The sequence below is a fragment of the Liolophura sinensis genome, chromosome 1 (genome assembly GCF_032854445.1).
Source record: "Liolophura sinensis isolate JHLJ2023 chromosome 1, CUHK_Ljap_v2, whole genome shotgun sequence".
NCBI classification, from domain to species: Eukaryota; Metazoa; Mollusca; class Polyplacophora; order Chitonida; family Chitonidae; genus Liolophura; species Liolophura sinensis.
Genome location: NC_088295.1, coordinates 92,686,200 through 92,710,353, shown reverse-complemented (window position 1 = coordinate 92,710,353; position 24,154 = coordinate 92,686,200). Strand labels below are relative to the sequence as shown.

Sequence of the window (24,154 nt, the reverse complement as noted above, 5' to 3'; positions counted from 1 at the left end):
ACAATAATATATATAATACAATAACTGAAACTACAAAAAGAAAAATAGCTAAATTAAGACATGAAAGCAAATTAACAAAATTGACAAAACTCGAAAATGAAACATTGCACAAGATTTCAGTACCGGTTCTATGTGACTAGACAGATCTATGTTCACAACGGACAAAATGGGTTAACGGTACATAATAAGTATCTTACAAAGCTAAATACTGTGTGGACATTTGTGCACTTGAGAGGTAAAAATGTCTGCGTTTGAGTTATATAAAAATAATTAGATTGTATTAAGGTTAAAGGAATACAAACATTAAGAGTTGACGTACAAGTATATATAAATTGATTTAGAGCACTTCTGAAATTTGTATCCCCATCAAGACAATTTATTCCTCCGTGTATATAGCTGAATGACGTGGGAAAACATCATATCACCCTAACATGACCCCTTCCGTCCATGCGTCCCGAGTACACCTTGCATTTACCAAGAAATAGTTTGCTATAAACAAGTTGACTGCTAATTGCATGATGAAATTTATGTGATTGCGTTTTCTCATTTTGTTGCTTATGGTATAGTTATTATGATTATCCATTAACAGAAACTCATACGGAGGATTATGTATGTCCTTAAAGTAAATTAGCTAAGGCAGCTGAAGTGAGTGTGGAATATGTACGGACAAGGTACAAAGACATCATGATATGCGCGTTGGAGAAGGAACGGTGGGAGGGGTGGAGGACAAGAATGTGATGTATGAGCCGAGATTCACATGATGCTTTGTGAGCAGTATTTGAGTTAATTCAGATATCTGGAACATTTTGAATTCGGAAATTTTGGCTATTAGTATAAAATCGTCGGTTTTTTACGCACACAAGAAACACTCGTGTTGTATGAACACTATGGCCCAGATCAGTCGAATACACAACAACGATTAAATACAAATGGTGTCACACTTATCGACATACCCTTAGGATTTATAAAACATCCGTATACCTAAATGTTTTCCATGAAAAAGTAATACATCCTCATGCGATGACCTATCTAGCCAGATCATTAGGTCACGGTAGACAACCCACTTTCTCATATAGGATACTATGCAGCAGAAGGAAATCCGTTATAATATCTCCCCTCCCACGTCTATTCACCAGCTTCATACAGCATATTAAGTTGCGTGAGTATGGCTCTAAAATCCTCACCAAGCCGATACGGTTTTGGATTGAATGCGTAGTTATAGTTATAGAACTAAATACTCTAACTAATAGTTATTGCCGACATTTGTATTTGCCGTCTACACACTGATAAAGTGGACGTAAGCGTTTTAATTCACATATATAAATACCAACTGAGCGTTACAAACTACTTGTTAAAGAGTTCGCCCAAACCATCATTTTGTATTGTGTTTGGTTCAGTGGTTGATAGACGGTTGATACTTATTAATACCCATGGTATAGGTTTATTACATACATGTGAGCTCTGCATGGAAAACGGCGCAAACTACGCCTTTAAAGTATCCGTAACTGAGATACTTTGTGCTCTGCTCGGTTGTACTAAGTAACTAATTCTGGCATCTGGCAAGGAATAATGAGCTTGAAGAACCAGTATTTTGTACATCTATATAAGACAGACAATAAGACAACACAAATGTCCCACACGGGTGTACAAATCATTACAAGAGTTTCCATAATCATTACGTTTACATTTTTACATCAATATATATTCGTATATAAATTGGTTTGGTTCATATATAGTAACAATAGAGTTTTTCCATCGCAAACTATATTTCGGTTGTGTGACCGAGGAGCTCGATCATTCCTCGTCTAAACTTTCGTTGTCACTGAGTATATTTTGCTCCGTCAGTATATACATTAAACAATCTCCGTGAGTTAAAATTCATCCAAAAAATGTGCAGAGGTCAAAGAGTTGGCCCCTATAGCGAACAAAAGTGTATCTAACGATACTTCTCTTCTTGCCCTTATACCGTGATTCGGCAAAGATGTTTTGGGAATTAGAATATTAACTGTATTAATGTTACTCTGTTGAAACTGAAACACCTTTTTAGGTGCGTGTTTGGCATTATTAATGTTACAAAAAATTGTCATTTAATTACATGTTGCAAACAATCTTGAGGCCACGAAACATTTTAAAATATCGGCACTTATATTTTACAGCCTTTAGCATGTTGTACAAAAAATGTTGACATTTAACATTTGCCTTGTAAGTTTGATCGGAACTGGTGATACTTTGATAGGAACTGATGGTATAGCTAGACTGGAAGTGTGCAAATTTATATTTGTTTGTTAAATGGAATTATTGATGGTAGTTTGAAAGAAACTGATGGTAATTTGACCATAACGACCGGAGCTTGGTAGTTTGACCGGAACTGATGGTAGGCCTATAGTTTGATCGGAACAGTGTAAATTATATTTGTTTATTCAAATGGAATTACATGTACAAAGTGAGAAGGCGTGGTTGATGTTTTGCTCATTAATTTATTTTATGAAGCTCTGGATCCGGATGTAGACTGCATCTCATTTATGTTGTATAAATATGCTTAACTTAAGACGTGTAGGCCTATAGGCCAACGTGGGTATACTGACCGATGTATACAGTGTATACTAAAGATGGATCAGAGTGAAGGGAGATAACTCATAACTGCACAAACTTGGTGTTCATATGCGAGTACCAGAAGTGTACTTGATCTAATTTTAAGTTCTTTAGAAATTATCTATATATAGTACAAAAATATATCCCTCTTCCCCCGCTAAGAATTGGAAAAAAAATGTATCGTACAAACTACGACTGTTTAGGAGTAGTTGAATTGGAAGAGCAAACTAAATTCTTTAACATAAATCCCGCTCGGATTTCTGACCAAAAAGCAAAGACTGTGTACATGTATCTAGTGATTTCTCCTAAGAGCACCTGGCTCACGCTTATCTGTTTGTCCCCGTCATTCACTGTATGTGTCTTGGCCTATACCTGACCAAGCGCATCGTTATGCGGTTTGAAGATCTTTACCTGGTGCAGGAAGAATGTGGCTAAAATTTTCACAACTATTGAATTATATCGTGCTAATTTGTCTCTATAAGAATCAAATTTATATGGGCACACGAGACCAAATCTGAATAGTATATTTGGAGAATATGAAATCCTTCTCATTCAGACTGGGCGTAGTCGGCTTCTGAGGACACCGTTCACGATATCGCAGTTTATTTTCTATTTCCTACACAATGCTATAACATTGCACGCTGTTAATTTTAAATTTAATTCCAAAAGCCCGCGGATGGTCTCCTCCCACCATAATGCTGGGCGCCGTCGTATAAGTGAAATATTCTTGCGTACAGCGTAAAGCACCAATCAAATAAATAAATAAATTCAAAAAGTCATATATATATATATATATATGTGTGTGTGTGTGTGTGTGTGTGTGTGTGTGTGTGTGTGTGTGTGTGTTGTGTGTGTGTGTGTGTGTGTTTGTGTGTTGTGTTGTGTGTGTGTTGTGTGTGTGTGTGTTGTGTGTGTGTTGTGTGTGTGTTGTGTGTGTGTGTGTCTGTGTGTCTGTGTCTGTGTTGTGTGTGTGTGTGTGTGTGTGTTGTGTTGTGTGTGTGTGTGTGTGTTGTGTGTGTGTGTGTGTTGTGTTGTGTGTGTGTTGTGTGTGTGTGTGTGTGTGTGTGTACTGAAGAGCAATCATATATATATATATATGAAGTGCTCATATTACAGATCTAAATGTGTGCTCATATTACAGATTTAAACACGATAAGCATGCATACATATTGTTTGTCGAGAGTGAATTTGTTTGATAAGTAACCTCGCCACAGTACACCAGACTCGTAGATCATCGTATGCCTATATAGGCCGATCTGACCTTGCTTCATGAGCCTGAACGGAAAATCCAGTATCTATGCCTATTTATAGTTAATTAGGTATGTATGTAAGCAACGGCAAGTGTCGAGAAATTCTCAAAGGAAGAATAAAATCTCAGATGAATACCCTCCATGCATAAGTTATTTTATCATAATGCTCTTTTTTACAGCTATATTTATTTATTTATTTATTTATTTATTTTTGTTGGGTTTTTTTTCACATATAATAACAGAGAAAACCGTTGCGCCACGTAGTATCATCTGTATTATTTGTGTTGTTAGTATCATCTGTATCATCTGTGTCGTTAGTATCATCTGTATTATTTGTGTCGTTAGTATCATCTGTATTATTTGCGTCTTTAGTATCATCTGTATTATATGTGTTGTTAGTATTATCTGTATCATCTGTATTATTTGTGTTGTTAGTATCATCTGTATTATTTGTGTCGTTAGTATCATCTGTATCATCTGTATTATTTGTGTTGTTAGTATCATCTGTATTATTTGTGTCGTTAGTATCATCTGTATTATTTGCGTCTTTAGTATCATCTATATTATATGTGTTGTTAGTATCATCTGTATCATGTGCATTATTTGTGTCGTTAGTATCATCTGTATCATCTGTATTATTTGTGTTTGTTAGTATCATCTGTATTATTTGTGTTGTTAGTATGATCTGTATTATTTGTGTCGTTAGTATCATCTGTATTATTTGTGTCGTTAGTATCATGTGCATTATTTGTGTTGTTAGTATCATCTGTATTATTTGTGTCGTTAGTATCATCTGTATTATTTGTGTCGTTAGTATCATGTGCATTATTTGTGTTGTTAGTATCATCTGTATTATTTGTGTCGTTAGTATCATGTGCATTATTTGTGTCGTTAGTATCATGTGCATTATTTGTGTCGTTAGTATCATGTGCATTATTTGTGTTGTTAGTATCATGTGCATTATTTGTGTCGTTAGTATCATGTGCATTATTTGTGTCGTTAGTATCATGTGCATTATTTGTGTTGTTAGTATCATCTGTATTATTTGTGTCGTTAGTATCATGTGCATTATTTGTGTTGTTAGTATCATCTGTATTATTTGTGTCGTTAGTATCATGTGCATTATTTGTGTCGTTAGTATCATCTGTATTATTTGTGTTGTTAGTATCATCTGTATTATTTGTGTCGTTAGTATCATGTGCATTATTTGTGTCGTTAGTATCATCTGTATTATTTGTGTCGTTAGTATCATGTGCATTATTTGTGTTGTTAGTATCATCTGTATTATTTGTGTCGTTAGTATCATGTGCATTATTTGTGTTGTTAGTATCATCTGTATTATTTGTGTCGTTAGTATCATCTGTATTATTTGTGTCGTTAGTATCATCTGTATTATTTGTATTATTTGTGTCGTTAGTATCATGTGCATTATTTGTGTCGTCAGTATCATCTATATTATTTGTTTTGTTAGTATCATATGTATTCCCGGTTATTTGTGTTCATTTACATACTGAAGGCATTTGTTTCTCATCACATATGGGTGATATAATTGTTATTGCTATAATACGCTCCCATATGGCTGTCTACATGTATAATCACTGTTAACTGTGTACAGGATAGAGCACGAGAATGAACTACAAGCTGGAGCTGACGAGAATTACTGAGTTATGGAACGATCATCCGCGCAGACAGAAATGTATTACTCGGACGAGCCATCGGAGCCCCAGCCTCTATTATGAATCATGGTTTTTATGAACGTCATTCATCCTGAACCTCATTACTTGCTTTATCACGAATGTTTATTTGTTACACCTGTGTTTAACGCCGCAATGGATAATGTGTTACTCATACGTTGGATGAGGTTAGGTTTATGGGCGGAGAAAACAGGGGTGCCCGGGGTAAACTAACGCCCGTCGCCAGTTTGTTGACAAACGCTCTGACTTAAAGCCGCAGCATCGAGCGCTAGACTCGAGCTGGCGTTGTCATTGTTCTTCAAGACTCGCTAGTCACAATGAGCTACCGCTTTAACCACTAGAGCCAGCGAGAGCCCCATATATTGCCGGTAGGGCAATACTTTCAGTCATGTGAATGTTATACATTGTGTAAGTCTATATTAATACACTTCCGTTATACTGCCACTTGATTAGCCGGCGATGTGTTAAACTGATGACTGTACCGGGAAAGGATGGACTGGAGAGGAAGACAGCGGGGAGTGAAACTATCACCATACTGGGACGATCAACTCGTGATTGTATATGTAAATTGTTTTAATAGCAGGTTTTCTTGGATTCTGCAAAGTTTCCCCCCACTATAATGCTGGCGGCCGTGAAATATTCATGACTACGGCGTAAAACTCCAATCAAATCAAATAAATCTAAAAAGATCCACCCACCCACCTCAGGTCGCCTCTTCAAGTTTAAAAAGTCCATCCAACATTTTTGCAGGTTAAAGGCCCATTTAAAACTCAAATTTCGGGTCATGGTATAAGTGCATTTTCATGGCACAGAACATTGAATGTCTTACTGAGACAAATTCTAGGCCTGCATATAACACCTGCAAACAGTGGTTACCCATCTGCATGCAAAGCGCCGCACATGCACCCATGCAGCGAGAGGCCGAAGGATGGATACACAGCGCTGTGCCTGTAAACATGCATCCATTTTCGTTTCATATTGCAAGGAACAGTTTTTCATTTACTTGGAAAAGTTGTCAGAAGATTCAGGCGGTTTTGTCCGGTTTCGTCCACCTATATCAGATGTATGGAGGGGGAGGGGTGGGTAGGTGCTACGGTTCTCCGTTAAGTGGCAGATGACTCCGTCAATTGTGAAGTTCAGCAGTAACTTAAATATATCTATATTGGTACAAACTGAGAGAAAAAACATCTAATTATCCAAAAAATAATCAAAAGATAAAATTCTCACATATACATGTAGCGACTAGAGGAAACCTCTAGCACCCGCCGGTTATTGACAGACCTTCCGACTGCAGACTGGAGAGGAAGCCAGCCTGAGCTGGACTTTGACTCACGGCGACGGCAGTGGTGAAATGCTTCTGCATTGTACATTGTGGTGCAAGCTAACCACTAGGCCACGGATGCCCCAGACATGGCTGAAAGATGCTCCTGGCTGGATATTTGCTAGTTGTATATATGACCGAGAGACAAATGCTCAGAGGATTCAAACTGGATGTATAGTCCAGGAGACGAATTGTCAGTAGATACAAGCTGGATAGGGGCTTAGAAACAAACGGTCAGTGGATACAAGCTGGATAGGGGCTTAGAGACAAACGGTCAGTGGATACATGCTGGATAGGGGATTAGAGACAAATGGTCAGTGGATACAAGCTGGATAGGGGATTAGAGACAACCGGTCAGTGGATACAAGCTGGATAGGGGCTTAGAGACAAACGGTCAGTGGATACAAACTGGATAGGGGCTTAGAGACAAACGGTCAGTGGATACAAGCTGGATAGGGGCTTAGAGACAGACGATCAGTGGATACAAGCTGGAAAGGAGCTTGAAGACAAACGGTCAGTGGATACAAGCTGGATAGGGGCTTAGAGACAAACGGTCAGTGGATACAAGATGGATAGGGGCTTAGAGACAAACGGTCAGGGGATACAAGATGGATAGGGGCTTAGAGACAAACGGTCAGTGGATACAAGCTGGATAATGAGTTACAGATATATTCTCCCCGCACATGTCGGTGCCACACGCAACACAGCACGCACATTCTGCCCACGCCTATCCACACCGCACGTACATTCTGCCCACGCCTGACCATCCACACGCAAATTCTGCAAAAGCTTGTCTACACCTCACGCACAATCTGCCCACGCCTGTCCACACCGCACGCACATTCTGCCCACGCCTGTCCACAACGCACGCACATTCTGCCCACGCCTGTCCACAACGCACGCACATTCTGCCCACGCCTGTCCATCCACACGAAAATATGTGCCCAAGTCTGTGCACACCTCACGCACAATCTGCCCACGCCTTCCCACACAGTACGCACAATCTGCCCACGCCTGTCCACACCGCAAGCACTTTCTGCCCACGCCGCACAGATTCTGCCTACACCTTTCCACACAGCACACACCTTCTGTCCACCCCTGTTCACGTCGCACGCGCAATCTCCCTGTGCCTGCTACTGTAGAGGTTCTCCTTAGATGTGTAATGAGTGAATGCTTGTTCATTTTCTGTGGCCTGGCAGGAGATGTGTAATAAGTAGACTGATTGTACAGTCTGTGGTCATTTGTCTGTTAGAACCAACTATTATACACGTGTAATGAATGAATGCTTCTTCATGTGCACTGTACATTCTTATATTAACTTTACAGCCGTTGTGCCGTTACTGCACCTAGCTGACTTTATCTACCCGTCAAACTTGGTGTTTGGGATCATTAACATAACAATCTCGTGTAAATAAACGTTTGTATTGTACAATAAAAGGTAATCATTAGAATTTCACCCTTGGGTGTTAGAAAGAAGCAGGTAGGCCTACATGTGGGTGTAGAATGATGTAGAAGTGGGACAACATTGTGAGGGCACGTGTGCGTCTGAGACGTACCCACCCCTCCATGGGCGTGGCTCTCAGGACAATACGACCTCCTTTCAAGTCATCGTTTGTTTCTTTTCTCTCCCAGACAGATAAAGCTTTGTGGGCCATGAAACTGCTTTCCCACACCTGTCGGACCAAGGCAGAGGCCAGACAGTACCTACCTGCCCTGGTATCTCTTCAGAAATTGAACTAATCGTAAGATTTGAGGAAAAATCACGCCCGAGACTCTTTGAAATCTGCTCCGGTAAACGTCTATAATAGGTGTGTACAGTGAGCCGTTGTCTGAGCTATTCTTCTCTCGCGTTTGTGTCATATGCTGCGTGTTACCTGTCTACAAAGTTAGGTGTATCTGTAATGTTTTACTGCTCACAGTCATTTAGCACTCATTCAAGCCTATATAGATGGTATGGTACCGGTATTCTGTCGGGGACGCTCTCTTAGATACGACTCATGGGCCTCTTACAGAGATAGCTCTGATATTTTCATGACATAAAACCAGAATTTATAAAACATCATATTTTGTTGACAAGTTAGGAAGGACGACACATGAAGCGGAACCGTAAACTCCCATTTATTTCGCTCATTATTCTGGGATTTTACTCTGGTAAGTGTCATTTAAAATTCCAATAATAGAAGAGCCGTAGACTTCCTGATAAATAATCTGCATCATTTATATCACGAGAGCGTGAGTTGTTTAAAACTGTCACTGGTGTCGATACGCTCAGCATATACATTGCGTACTGTTGTATTACATAGCATCTGGTAAATGTGTGACTCAATTTTAAATACATTACCATTGTTTTCTCAGCAATGAATTCATCTGGTTGTCGATACTCAAGATTTTTCCCTTCCGTGCATTAACTTTTTTATGAAAGATTATTACAGATATAACTTCAGATGTTAGAATGATCATTTCCTTGTTTATCCAAAGTTGAAAGCTTAATAAAGCAGAGGTCAAATGGGTACTGATGTAACTGAGGGAGAAGAAAAACACCATTGTCGAGCGCTCATCATGCGTCTGTCCGGAGGTTTGGTTCCAAGCTGAACGCAAGCACGCCCTATCGATCTGAGAGAAGGAAAACACCATCGCGGAGCTTTCATTACGCATCTGTCCATGAGTTCTGGCTCTAAGCAGGACGCAATCGCACCCTGTCGGTCTAGAAGAAGGAAAACACCATTGTGGAGCCGCGTCTGTCGGGGGGGGGGGGGGGGGGGGATTTGGTTCCAAGCTGAACGCAAGCACGCCCTATCGGTTTGAGAGCCTTCATCATGCGTCTGTCCATTAGTTCTGGTTCAAACCTGGACGCAAACGCACCCTGTCGGTCTGGAAGAAGGGAAACACCACTGTGGAACCATCATCGTGTATCTGTCCATGGGTTCTGGTTCCAAGCTGACACCATTGTGGAGCCTTCATCATGTATCTATCCATGAGTTCTGGTTCCAAGCTGACACCATTGTGGAGCCTGATCGTGTATCTGCCCGTGAGTTCTGGTTCCAAGCTGAACACAAGCGCGCCCTGTCGGCCTGAGATAGGGTTTTGTTCCAGGCTGCGAGGGAAAACACCATTGTGGGTCCTACACCATTTATCGGTAGCTTTGGCTTCAAGCTGCGCACGAGTTTATAGTGATGTTCTGAGAGCATGCGAACATGAATACGATATCATAAAAGATATCTTCACCATTTATCACTCGTTAAGTACATCTATGAGTAGAACACTGAAATTTTCCAATATGCGTGTTTTGTGCGTGTGTATTTACAATATCAGTTATAAATGTCCCATTTTTTGCCTCGACATGGTATTTGATTCTTTTCCACAATGAGTACTTGGTCCATGCGGCTTTCTCTGACAGTGACTGACGTGCTTGAATGTGTGTTGGATACAGACAGAATCGCATATACTATATGTGGCTATTACTTTTTTAAAAAATCGGCCTTCATTACCCTCAAAACCATACTTATCGTTTTACAGTTCCTTTTAGTGTACTAAGGACTCCTTCGTAGTCATATGACAGGGAAATTGTTAAGCAGGACGTCAGTACATGTATGCACTCATTCCTTTTCCTCTATCCTTTTAACTCATTTACAGGATTCTAAAATGGATCTTTAATTTTATTCACACCATTGTTTCGTTGTAGGTACCTGGATGTGCTCTGCTTTCTTCCAATCGGCCAAAGGTAAGCTGGTACTGTTTGCTTCATTTCAAATTGTATAAACGTAGAATGTATTCAAAAGAAAAGTCTAATAAACTATTCCTGTACCAAGCTGAGAGATTCTGTGAGCATATACCCGACCCTGACAACATGTCTGTGAACATTTCATGGTAAATGTCTTCTGTGTGTTTTGACAGTGATCGGTAATCTACGGAAGCCAGATGCTGCCACTGGAGTTTTCTCATTTTCGACTTTATATTTCCACGAAATATAGGGTAATTCGCCTTTTCATGTTTTGGGGTTTTCGAGAAGAGAACTCCAGTGGCCGAATCCGATTTTCGGCACAGACACAACTGTATATGTTCACCCCAGACTAGCTTTCCTCTCTCGCTGATTTTAGTCTGACTCTCCTCTCTAACTGACTTAAGTCTGACTCTCTCTCACTGACTTCAGTCTCACTCTCCTCTCTCGTAGACTTCAGCGTGGCTCTTCTCCCTCACTGACTTTATCTCGACTCTCTCACTGACCCCAGCCTGACTCTCCTCTCTTACTGGCTTTCGCCTAACTCTCCTCTCTCACTGACTTTAATCCTCTCATAGAGTCTGGCCCGATTGCCCTCTCTCACTGACTTCAGCCCGAAAACCCTCTTTCGCTGACTTTAGCTCGACAAGTCTCTCATTGACTTTAGCCCGAATCTCTCAGTCACTGAATTTAGCCCAACTCTCCCTCTCGCTGACTTTAGCTCGACTCCCCTCTCTCACCGACAGACATTTGTAGCCAGTACTTGGTGACAGGGGAGCAGGGGGTAAGTGATGTGGCCCTTACCGCCTCATCCACCAGACACAGCACTCGTCCCAGCGACAACTACGGTCCAGAGAGGGCTCGTCTGAATGCCACCGCCCACATTGACAACACCGGTGTGTACCAAAGGGGGGCGTGGTCCGCTCAGTACGAGGACATCTACCAGTTCATCCAGGTATGCACCTTATACCGTTCAATATGCACCTCATACCGTTCAATTTAATTTAAATCAACAAACCTTTTGCTGTCATAACAAACCTCTTACCGTCCAACGTAATCTTACATTTAAATCGGGGAACTTCATACCGTCCAACATAATCTTACATTTAAATCAGGAAACTTCATACCGTCCAACATAATCTTACATTTAAATCAGGAAACTTCATACCGTCCAACATAATCTTACATTTAAATCAGGAAACTTCATACCGTCCAACATAATCAACATTTAAATCAGAAAACTTCATACCGTCCGACATAATCTCTGTTTGTCTAGTTGCCAATGTCATGCCCTTGGCCAGTGTGGCCGCGCGTGGCTTTAAGTCGGGAGATTTGTGAGGTATCTAACAAAGGGCGGCGGTTTGCTCCAGCCAGTGCGATTCTTTCCAACCATAACCTTACCGACGTCACAAAAGTGGAAATTCAGTCTTACTTGCAAATCAGGAAACCTCGCACAGTCTAATTTGATCATACAGCTTACTGTATATGTAAATCGAACAAAATGGAGCACATTGGAGCTGCAGCGGAAGGTGATTTATATAAAAAAAAATTAACGAAATTAACCTATCGACTGATTGAAGATGTTAACACCGTAATTTAATTACCGTATTATGTTTACTTTCTGTCCAAATTGTCTTAAAGGCAAATTTCTTAAATGAATAAATGTAAACCAACCGACGCCATTGTATGCTTATTATTCGTCCCTGGTCTATGTCTTTTCCGGCAGGTCGAGTTCCGGACAGTCAGTGTTGTCCGGGGGGTGGTCATCAAGGGCCGGAATGTGTATCCGGGGGACGGGTGCTGCTACCAGAGGGTGACCCATTTCAAGGTGCTTTACAGCCTGGACGGCAAGCGCTGGAAGACCATACAGGACAACGCGAACACAGACGTGGTGAGTAGCTATAACAAAAACAGCTGAACTAGTGGGGAAAAAAACATGTTTCTCCACACCTTTCGTTCTTTGTTGCGCGTTTTACCTCTGTTTTATTACCTGTTTATCACTGTTTCACGTTGGTCACCATCATTTAGCGCAGTCAGTTAGTTTTTCTCATTATTCATAAGAAATTTTTTTTCTGTTGATCATGCTTTGTGGTATCAATTGCAAACTCATCAAAACTGGTCTTTGTACATCATCGCTTTCTGTTCTTTGCAATAATCTTCTTTTTTTTTGTTTCTCAACATTTTCAAATAATTCTTCTTAAAGTATTTTCTATTTTTATCAGTATTTAATTTCAGCCTGAGCCTTTCCGAACATTTTCAATACTGATATATTGCTGTCGCTCGTTTATCAGTGCATGTTTTTCGGGGTTTATAAGCGTTTTCCAGCATTTTCAATACAGCCTTGGCCATTGTGTTTCACAGTTTTGCAGCGTTTTCAACACAGCCTTGACCATTGTGTTTCACCGTTTTGCAGCGTTTTAAATACAGCCTCGACGATTGTGTATTACCGTTTTGTAGCGTTTTCAGTACAGTCTTGACCATTATGTATCCGTTTTGCAACGTTTTAAATACATCCTCGGCCATTGTGTAATACCGATTTGAAGCGTTTTCAATACAGCCTTGACCATTGTGTATCACCGTTTTGCAGCGTTTTAAACACAGCCTTGACCATTGTTTATTACCGATTTGTAGCGTTTTCAATACAGCCTTGACCATAGTGTATTACCAATTTGTAACGTTTTCAGCACAGTCTCTACCATTGTGAATCACCGTTTTGTAGCGTTTTCAACATAGCCTTGACCATTGCTTATTACAGATTTGTAGCGTTTTCAAAACAGCCTTGAGCATTGTGTATTACCCATTTGTAGCGTTTTCAAAACAGCCTTGACCATTGTGTATTACCCATTTGTAGCGTTTTCAGCACAGCCTCGGCCATTGTGTATCACCGTTTTGCAGCGTTTTCAACACACCCTCGGTCATTGAGTATTACCGTTTTGAAGCGTTTTCAACACATCCTAGGCCATTGCGTAATACCGATTTGAAGCGTTTTCAGTACAGCCTTGACCACTGTGTATCACCATTTTGTAGCGTTTTCAATACAGCTTTGGCCATTGTTTCCAATGTTTCCTACGTAGCGCTGGTCGTCTTTTATTGGCGTTTTTGTTGGTTTCTCAGTACTTTCAGGGTAATGTTGATCAGGACAGCCCAGTGGTGCATATGTTCCAGTGCCCTGTCATCGCCAGGTTTCTCCGCATCAACCCGCAGACTTGGCTCAACCATATATCCTTACGGTTCGATGTGATTGGCTGCGCTATGGCAACACGTGAGTGGCGTCAACACAAACATAAATGACCCCTTTAACATCACCATCTACCGTTGTCGTTGGCATTTATTTACAAAATTAAAATTAATCATAAACTTTAAATAATCTTAATCTAAATAATCAGGAAAAAAGTCACAAAAAGCAAACCCAAATAAAGGGGTTGCGAATTTTTACATCTCACAGCGCATGACGATTTAGTTTCGTGAATGACTACCTTATTTGGACAGGCGAATTTTTTAATTTATTTTTTCTTCTCTTGTATGCTCTTAGGAGAATTGTTGGCACTGGCTGCAGGTAGGTGTCATAATGCTTCTGATAATATTGTGTTGGGTGCATGCATGTAAAAAAAAATCTATTGCACATGGGGTCCAATTAGTTAAGTCATTAATTCTATAGGAGTAGGAGCTGTACGCCTTCTTACATGGAAAGTTTGGCACTGAAAACACAAAACTAGGAATTTTAAAACAAAAGTGTGTTCTTTTCTTGATTTTTTTTTAAATCCGGAAACTAAACTCACTTAATGTCTGTTTCATTGACGTTTAATGTCGAATTGGTACCTAAGAATTTTTCTCCTTCAAAATGGCGGTCAGTTTAATGGGTGAAGGAAATCAGGGTGCCCGGTAATCCACCGACTTTTGGTCGCCTCCTGTACACAAGCAAATGCTTTATATTCCAGAAAGCAAGAGAAAGAAGATCGTTCTTAAAAGTGAGTCTTTTTTACTTTGTGTTTTTCAGTTTGCTTGTTTCTTTGTTTGTATGGGGGTTTATCCTCAGTTTTTCAATTTTAATTAAATTTCTCGAAAAATTCCTGTCGCACTGGGGTGGATACCACCCAGCTACAATACGTTTGTCCCTGTTTCCACGTTCCTGTCGCACTGGGGTGGATACCACCTAGCTACAATACGTTTGTCCCTGTTTCCACGTTCCTGTCGCACTGGGGTGGATACCACCTAGCTACAATACGTTTGTTCCTGTTTCCACGTTTCATAATTAAGTGATCTCAGAAGCTTATTAACACCTATGCTGCAGAGATTCACCATTTAGAAGCTCAAGACCAAGTCAGTATATCAAAGAATCACTACCTCCTTCCACAGATGGCTGTGTCAATTTCTGCTGGGGAAAAGCTAATGGTTACTACCAGGCCTGCTCTGACTGCCAGGAATATGTGACATGCGCAAACAGCTACATGTACCGGAGACCTTGCCCTGCATTCCTACGCTGGGATGACACCTTGAAGAAATGTCTGTACAACTCCCAGACCTGCCACTATACCTTCTGACACCAAGCTGCAAAGTATCTCTGAAGAAATCTCTGTACCATTCCCAGATCTGTCACTATACCTCCTGGCACCAAGTTGCAAACTCTCTCTGTACCACTCCCAGACCTGCCATTACACCTTCTGACACCAACTGGAAAGTCTCTCTGAAGAAATGTCCGAACAAGTCCCAGATCTGTCACTACACCTTCTGACACCAAGCTGCAAAGTCTCCCTGAAGAAATGTCCCAACAACTCCCAGTTCTGTCATTACACCTTCTGACACCAAGCTGCAAAGTCTCCCTGAAGAAATGTCCCAACAACTCCCAGTTCTGTCATTACACCTTCTGACACCAAGCTGCAAAGTCGCTCTGAAGAGATGTCCAAACAACTCCCAGACCTGTCACTACACCTTCTGACACTAAGCTGCAAAGTCGCTCTGAAGAAATGTCCGAACAACTCCTAAACCTGTCACTATACCTTCTGACACCAAGTTGGTACAACACCCAAACCTGTCACTATACCTTCTGACACCAAGTTGGGACAACACCCAGACCTGTCACTATACCTTCTGACACCAAGTTGGACGACACCCAGACCTGTCACTATACCTTCTGACACCAAGTTGGGACAACACCCAGACCTGTCACTATACGGTCTGATACCAAGTTGGGACAATGCCCTTGTAGGTTTTCTCAGATGTAGCTTTCAAATAGCCATGGCAAATTTGTTGATATACCAGTATCAATATAAGCGAACATTGTTTCTTTCAAAATACTGACATTATTGAACAATGTACTATAAAATAAATTGGGAATAAACTGGTTATAATGCAAAAGTGGAAGTCATCAAGTGGCTTATTCAGTTTGATGTTATAAATTGAATACACACATTGTATCTGATAAGTCAGTTTGCATTGATTCCATCAGGCAAAACTGGAATATCAGAGCAGGCATCCCAACATGATGGCAACACTGGGGGTCACAAAAAGACTAACACATCACACATGTCTAACTGCTGTCTATACGGAGACTGATATCACAGAGTCATATGATAGCACTTTTGTATACAGATGTACAGTATGGACCCGTTTGCATTATACTGCTGACAGCATTGTGTAATTGAATACTAAACAGTAGGAGTTCAGTGGCACAATGTTACCAGTGCTGCCTCACTCTAATGCCATGATGCTCTGTCAAACATGATCTGTCCAGTTCGCAGGTGAACCAGTACTTGTCCAGGTCTTTCATACTGAGACAGGAAGCCTGACAGATTTGAGCAGAAACAGACATGGAGAGGTTACATGGTATACAAAGCCTTTTCTGGACCACACAACACATACCTTACCATCATGAGTACTACAAAGTAGGCTACACCTACTAGTGAAGTGAAGTCAACTCTTTTGTTTCTAACAGAATGCACCATAGGGATTTATTTACACTCAAATGGAAGCGTATCTATAGCACCACATGGATACAGGTATCTAAGACAAATTTTCAGATGATGTGATTGCCCCTAATACACTGGGTAAAATTAATGTATCAATTACAAAATTTCTCTTGAGAATATGCCTGGAATGTCAGATACAGAAGTTCACAGGCACACTATAAAACTCTTTCATTCTCCCGCAAGTTAATTTATCAGATTAGAAAACATAAAAATGAAGCCAAAATCAGATGAAAGAGCGTCAAAGCTTATTTGCAAATATGACTTTTAATTTTTTTTTGATTTTTTTTTCCAAGAGAAAAGGGTATTTGAAAATATTTTTGTATGGTGGGTATTTGGGACCAACTTTTGGTATTTATCATTGTTGCATAATAATGTTCTAAATAAGGATGTGATGCCTGTCTAATAAATATATCTGAATGTAAATTTGTTGTTTACATCGAAACATATGTATTTAACCTAAACTGTGCTACTAGTAATATTTATGAACATATGAAAATGATTCCAAATGAGGTTTAATACATTTGTTAGTTGAAAGTAACAAATTCTAGTGCAGAAATATTTATTAAACCTGTGTTACATCCTCATTTATGACATTATTAAACAAAGACTATAAATACCAAATACCCACCATACAAAATTGCTTTCAAGTGTCTTTTTCTCCTCCAGGAAAAAATACTGAACACCACGTTTAGGAATAACTTTTCGCAGTCTTTCATCTGAACTTAATGTGATTTTTTATGTTTTCTTGACCTTTAAGGATTATCTCAGAGACAGATATAGCACAAACACCATACACATAATCACAATACACATAAACACCATACACATAATCGCAATACACATAAACACAATACACATAATCGCAATACACATAAACACAATACTCGTTTATATATGGATATTAACTCATATACACAGAACACACACAGAATATTTACCATTTCATAATAATGGTGCAAATCCTGTGTAATCTGAAAACACATATCACTGATAACAGCAGATCAGAAATGTCCAACTTTCATGTCAGAGTGATCAGTCCTGCAGGATATTACGTACACTAAAGTACATGGTACTTGTGGGCACACACAAAACCCAACACATTATGCTTTGTACAAACATGCACAAGAAACATGAACACCATATAAAACAGATACTAACCCGTACACCAACAACCAACACCAGCAACGATGTTGTACACTAAAGACTGTGCTACGCAAATAAATGTTAGCTTGATAAATTTCTGAATCACAGATAATTAATATTTTCTTAATGTTAAAGTAAGGGTACCACTTTATTTTCAATATAAACACAGTGCCCTTAAAGCAGGTAAAATTATGACACTTTAAGTGAGCAAGTTTTATGGGAGGTGAAAACCTGCCACCCATCACACATAAAAACTCCACTACCACAGGCAGTGTGTATTCATTGGAAGGTTTTGATGGCAGGTGAAAATCTGGTAGGACCTGCCACACATCACACACTAAAACTTCACCACCACAGGCAGTGTGCATTCAGAGGAAGGTTTTGATGGCAGGTGAAAATCTGGTAGGACCTGCCACACATCACACATTAAAACTCTACACCACATTTAGTGTGTATTCTGGGGAAGGTTTTTTGATGGCAGGTGAAAATCTGGTAGGATCTGCACACATCACACATTAAAACTTCACCACCACAGGTAGTGTGTATTCAGGGGAAGGTTTTAATGGCAGGTGAAAATCGGGTAGGATCTGCCACCCATCACACATAAAAACTTCACCACCATAGGCAGTGTGTATTCAGGGGAAGGTTTTTGATGGCAGGTGAAAATCTGGTAGGACCTGCCACAAATCACACATTAACACTTCACCACCATAGGCAGTGTGTATTCAGGGGAAGGTTTTGATGGCAGGTGAAAATCTGCTAGGATCTGCCACACATCACACATTAAAACTTCACCACCACAGGTAGTGTGTATTCAGGGGAAGGTTTTGATATCTGGTAGGAATCTGCCACACATCACACATTAAAACTTCACCACCACAGGCAGTGTGTATTCAGAGGAAGGTTTTAATGGCAGGGTTAAAATCTGGTAGGACATGCCACACATCACACATTAAAACTTCACCACAACAGGTAGTGTGTATTCAAGGGAAGGTTTTGATGGCAGGTGAAAATCTGGTAGCATCTGCTACACATCACACATTAAACTTTGCCACCACAGGCAGTGTGTATTCAGGGGAAGGTTTTGATGGCAGGTGAAAATCTGGTAGGACCTGCCACACATCACACATTAAAACTTTACCACCAAAGGTAGTGTGTATTCTGGGGAAGGTTTTGATGGCAAGAGAGCCTCTCAGAGCTCCAGAGAAGCTTAGAAAGAGAGAGAAAGAGAGAAGAGAAGAAGAGAGAGAGATGGGAAGGTTTTGATGGCAGGTGAAAATATGATAGGACCTGGCACACATCACAAATAAACTTTACCACCACAGGTAGTGTGTATTCAGGGAAAGGTTTTGATGCCAGGTGAAAGTCTGGTAGGACCTGCAACCCATCACACATTAAAACTTTACCACCACAGGCAGTGTGTATTCAGAGGAAGGTTTTGATGGCACGTGAAAATCTGGTAGGACCTGCCGCACATCACACATTAAAACTTCACCACCACAGGTAGTGTGTATTCAGGGGAAGGTTTTAATGGCAGGTGAAAATCGGGTAGGATCTGCCACACATCACACATGAAAACTTCACCACCATAGGCAGTGTGTATTCAGGGGAAGGTTTTGATGGCAGGTGAAAATCTGGTAGGACCTGCCACACATCACACATTAAAACTTCACCACCATAGGCAGTGTGTATTCAGGGGAAGGTTTTGATGGCAGGTGAAAATCTGCTAGGATCTGCCACACATCACACATTAGAACTTCACCACCACAGGCAGTGTGTATTCAGGGGAAGGTTTTGATATCTGGTAGGATCTGCCACACATCACACATTAAAACTTCACCACCACAGGCAGTGTGTATTCAGGGGAAGGTTTAGATGGCAGGTTAAAAATCTGGTAGGACATGCCACACATCACACATTAAAACTTCACCACAACAGGTAGTGTGTATTCTGGGGAAGGGTTTTTGATGGCAGGTAAAAAATCTGGTAGGACCTGCCACACATCACACATTAAAACTTTACCACCACAGGTAGTGTGTATTCAGCGGAAGGTTTTAATGGCAGGTAAAAATCTGGTAGGACCTGCCACAAATCACACAAAAAAACTTCACCACCACAGGCAGTGTGTATTCAGGGGAAAGGTTTTGATATCTGGTAGGATCTGCCACACATCACACATTAAAACTTTACCACCACAGGTAGTGTGTATTCAAGGGAAGGTTTTGATGGCAGGTGAAAATCTGGTAGCATCTGCTACACATCACACATTAAACTTTGCCACCACAGGCAGTGTGTATTCAGGGGAAGGTTTTGATGGCAGGTGAAAATCTGGTAGGACCTGCCACACATCACACATTAAAACTTTACCACCAAAGGTAGTGTGTATTCAGGGGAAGGTTTTGATGGCAGGTGAAGATCTAGCAGGATCTGCCACAAATCACACAAAAAAACTTCACCACCATAGGCAGTGTGTATTCAGGGAAGGTTTTGATGGCACGTGAAAATATAATAGGACCTGGCACACATCACAAATAAAACTTAACCACCACAGGTAGTGTGTATTCAGGGAAAGGTTTTGATGGCAGGTGAAAGTCTGGTAGGACCTGCCACCCATCACACATTAAAACTTTACCACCACAGGCAGTGTGTATTCAGAGAAAGGTTTTGATGGCACGTGAAAATCTGGTAGGACCTGCCGCACATCACACATTAAAACTTTACCACCACAGGTAGTGTGTATTCAGGGGAAGGTTTTGATGGCAGGTGAAAATCTGGTAGGATCTGCCACACATCACGCATTAAAACTTTGCCACCACAGGTAGTGTGTATTCAGGGGAAGGCTTTGATGGCAGGTGAAGATCTAGTAGGATCTGCCACACATCACACATAAAAACTTCACCACCATAGGCAGTGTGTATTCAGGGGAAGGTTTTGATATCTGGTAGGACCTGCCACACATCACACATTAAAAACTTTACCACCACAGGTAGTGTGTATTCAAAGGAAGGTTTAGATGGCAGGTAAAGATCTGGTAGGATCTGCCGCACATCACACATCAAAACTTTACCACCACAGGTAGTGTGTATCAGGGGAAGATTTTGATGGCAGGTGAAAATCCAATAGGACCTGCCACACATCACACATTAAAACTTTACCACCACAGGTAGTGTGTATTCAGGGGAAGGTTTTGATGGCAGGTGAAAATCTGGTAGGACCTGCCACACATCACACATTAAAACTTTACCACCAAAGGTAGTGTGTATTCAGGGGAAGGTTTTGATGGCAAGTGAAAATCTGGTAGGACCTGCCACACATCACACACTAAAACTTTACCACCACAGGCAGTGTGTATTCATTGGAAGGTTTTGATGGCAAGTGAAAATCGGGTAGGACCTGCCACACATCACACATAAAAACTCTACCACCACAGATAGTGTGTATTCAGGGGAAGGTTTTGATGGCAGGTGAAAATCGAGTAGGACCTGCCACCCATCACACATAAAAACTTTACCACCACAGACAGTGTGTATTCAGAGGAAGGTCTTGATGGCAGGTGAAAATCTGGTAGGACCTGCCACACATCACACATAAAAACTCTACCACCACAGGTAGTGTGTATTCAGGGGAAGGTTTTGATGGCAGGTGAAAATCTGGTAGGATCTGCCACACATCACACATAAAAACTTCACCACCACAGGCAGTGTGTATTCAGGGGAAGGTTTTAATGGCAGGTGAAGATCTGGTAGGATCTGCCACACATCACACATTAAAACTTTACCACCACAGGTAGTGTGTATTCAGGGGAAGGTTTTAATGGCAGGTGAATATCTGGTAAGACTGTATGAGGGCGTACAAATGCTGTCAGTTTTTACCTTCAAATGGTTGTCGTGTTGCTGAAATCCATCACCATCCTAACATTCATCTCTCATAGATGGACCGAGACATAACCCTAGACACAGACCCAGACATACCCCTAGACACAGACCCAGACATAACCCTCGTCACGGACTGAGACATAACCCTAGTCACGGACCCAGACATAACCCTAGTCACGGACCCAGACATAACCCAAGACACGGACCCAGACATAACCGTAGACACGGACCCAGACATACCCCTAGACACGGACCCAGATATAACCCTAGTCACGGACCCAGATGTAACCCTAGACTCGGACCCAGACATAACCCTAGACACGGACCCAGATGTAACCCTAGACACGGACCCAGACATAACCCTAGACATGGACCCAGACATACCCCTAGTCACGGACCCAGACATAACCCTAGACACAGACCAAGACATAACCCTAGACACGGACCCAGACATAACCCTAGACACAGACCAAGACATAACCCTAGACAGGGACCCAGACATAACCCTAGACACAGACCCAGACATACCCCTAGACACAGACCCAGACATAACCCTCGTCACGGACTGAGAATAACCCTAGTCACGGGCCCAGACATAACCCTAGTCACGGACCCAGACATAACCCTAGACACAGACCAAGACATAATCCTAGACACGGACCCAGACATAACCCTAGACACAGACCAAGACATACCCCTAGACAGGGACCCAGACATAACCCTAGTCACGGACCCAGACATAACCCTAGACACAGACCAAGACATAACCCTAGACACGGACCCAGACATAACCCTAGACACCGACCCAGACATAACCCTAGACACAGACCCAGACATACCCCTAGACACGGACCCAGACATAACCCTAGACACGGACCCAGACATAACCCTAGACACAGACTCAGACATAATCCTAGACACCGACCAAGACATAACCCTAGACAGGGACCCAGACATAACCCTAGTCACAGACCCAGACATAACCCTAGACACAGACCCAGACATAACCCTAGACACGTACCCAGACATAACCCAAGACACGGACCCAGACATAACCCTAGACACGGACCCAGACATAACCCTAGACACAGACCCAAACATACCCCTAGACACGGACCCAGACATAACCCTAGTCAAGGACCCAGACATAACCCAAGACACAGACCAAGACATAACCCTAGACACGGACCCAGACATACCCCTAGACACGGACCCAGACATACCCCTAGACACGGACCCAGACATAACCCTAGACATGGACCCAGACATACCCCTAGACACGGACCCAGACATAACCCTAGACACGGACTCAGACATAACCCTAGACACGGACCCAGACATAACCCTAGACATGGACCCAGACATACCCCTAGACACGAACCCAGACATAAACCTAGACACAGACACAGACATAACCCTAGACAGGGACCCAGACATAACCCTAGACACGGACCCAGACATAACCCTAGACACAGACCCAGACATAAACCTAGACACGGACCCAGACATAACCCCAGACAAGGACCCAGACATAACCCTAGACACGGACCCAGACATAAACCTAGACACGGACCCAGACATAACCCTAGACACGGACACAGACATACCCCTAGACACGTACCCAGACATAACCCTAGACACGGACACAGACATAACCCTAGACACGGACCCAGACATACCCCTAGACACGGACCCAGACATACCCCTAGACACGGACCCAGACATACCCCTAGTCACGGACTGAGAATAACCCTAGACACAGACCCAGACATAACCCTAGACACGGACCAAGACATAACCCTAGACACGGACCAAGACATAACCCTAGACACAGACCCAGACATAACCCTAGACATGGACACAGACATAACCCAAGACACGGACCCAGACATAACCGTAGACACGGACCCAGACATACCCCTAGACACGGACCCAGATGTAACCCTAGACACGGACCCAGACATAACCCTAGACACGGACCCAGATGTAACCCTAGACACGGATCCAGACATAACCCTAGACATGGACACAGACATAACCCAAGACACGGACCCAGACATAACCCTAGACACGGACCCAGACATAACCCTAGACATGGACCCAGACATAACCCTAGACACGGACCCAGACATGACCCTAGACACGGACCCAGACATAACCCTAGACACGGACCCAGACATAACCCTAACCCTAGACAGGGACCCAGACATACCCCTAGACACGGACTGAGACATACCCCTAGACACGGACCCAGACATAACCCTAGACACGGACTGAGACATACCCCTAGACACGTACCCAGACATAACCCTAGACACGGACCCAGACATACCCCTAGACACGGACCCAGACATAACCCTAGACACGGACCCAGATGTAACCCTAGACACGGACCCAGACATACCCCTAGACACGGACACAGACATAACCCAAGACATGGACCGAGACATAACCCTAAGATCTGCCACAGTTCAAATAGGACATGCTATTGCTCAACATTTGCAGGATTCAAATATACGTACATCAAAAGATATTTGAAGACAAGGGTTAGTAAACACAGAACAGATAAAACATGCGCATGTGCTGACAGGATGG

General features: G+C 41.9%; 2 protein-coding genes across 2 annotated transcripts; both read left to right on the top strand.

Annotated features, from left to right (window-relative positions):
• Positions 1-8,725: 8,725 nt before the first annotated feature.
• Positions 8,726-15,931, top strand: LOC135482413 (inactive carboxypeptidase-like protein X2). Its single transcript, XM_064762384.1, has 8 exons — positions 8,726-9,008; positions 10,540-10,578; positions 11,322-11,530; positions 12,302-12,466; positions 13,690-13,837; positions 14,108-14,131; positions 14,514-14,543; positions 14,932-15,931. The coding sequence occupies exons 1-8, from the start codon at positions 8,951-8,953 to the stop codon at positions 15,114-15,116; spliced, it is 858 nt and encodes a 285-aa protein (XP_064618454.1). The 5' UTR covers positions 8,726-8,950; the 3' UTR covers positions 15,117-15,931.
• A 4,766-nt stretch (positions 15,932-20,697) lies between these two features.
• Positions 20,698-23,303, top strand: LOC135465691 (serine-aspartate repeat-containing protein F-like). Its single transcript, XM_064743004.1, has 2 exons — positions 20,698-20,704; positions 21,616-23,303. The coding sequence occupies exons 1-2, from the start codon at positions 20,698-20,700 to the stop codon at positions 23,301-23,303; spliced, it is 1,695 nt and encodes a 564-aa protein (XP_064599074.1).
• Positions 23,304-24,154: the final 851 nt, after the last annotated feature.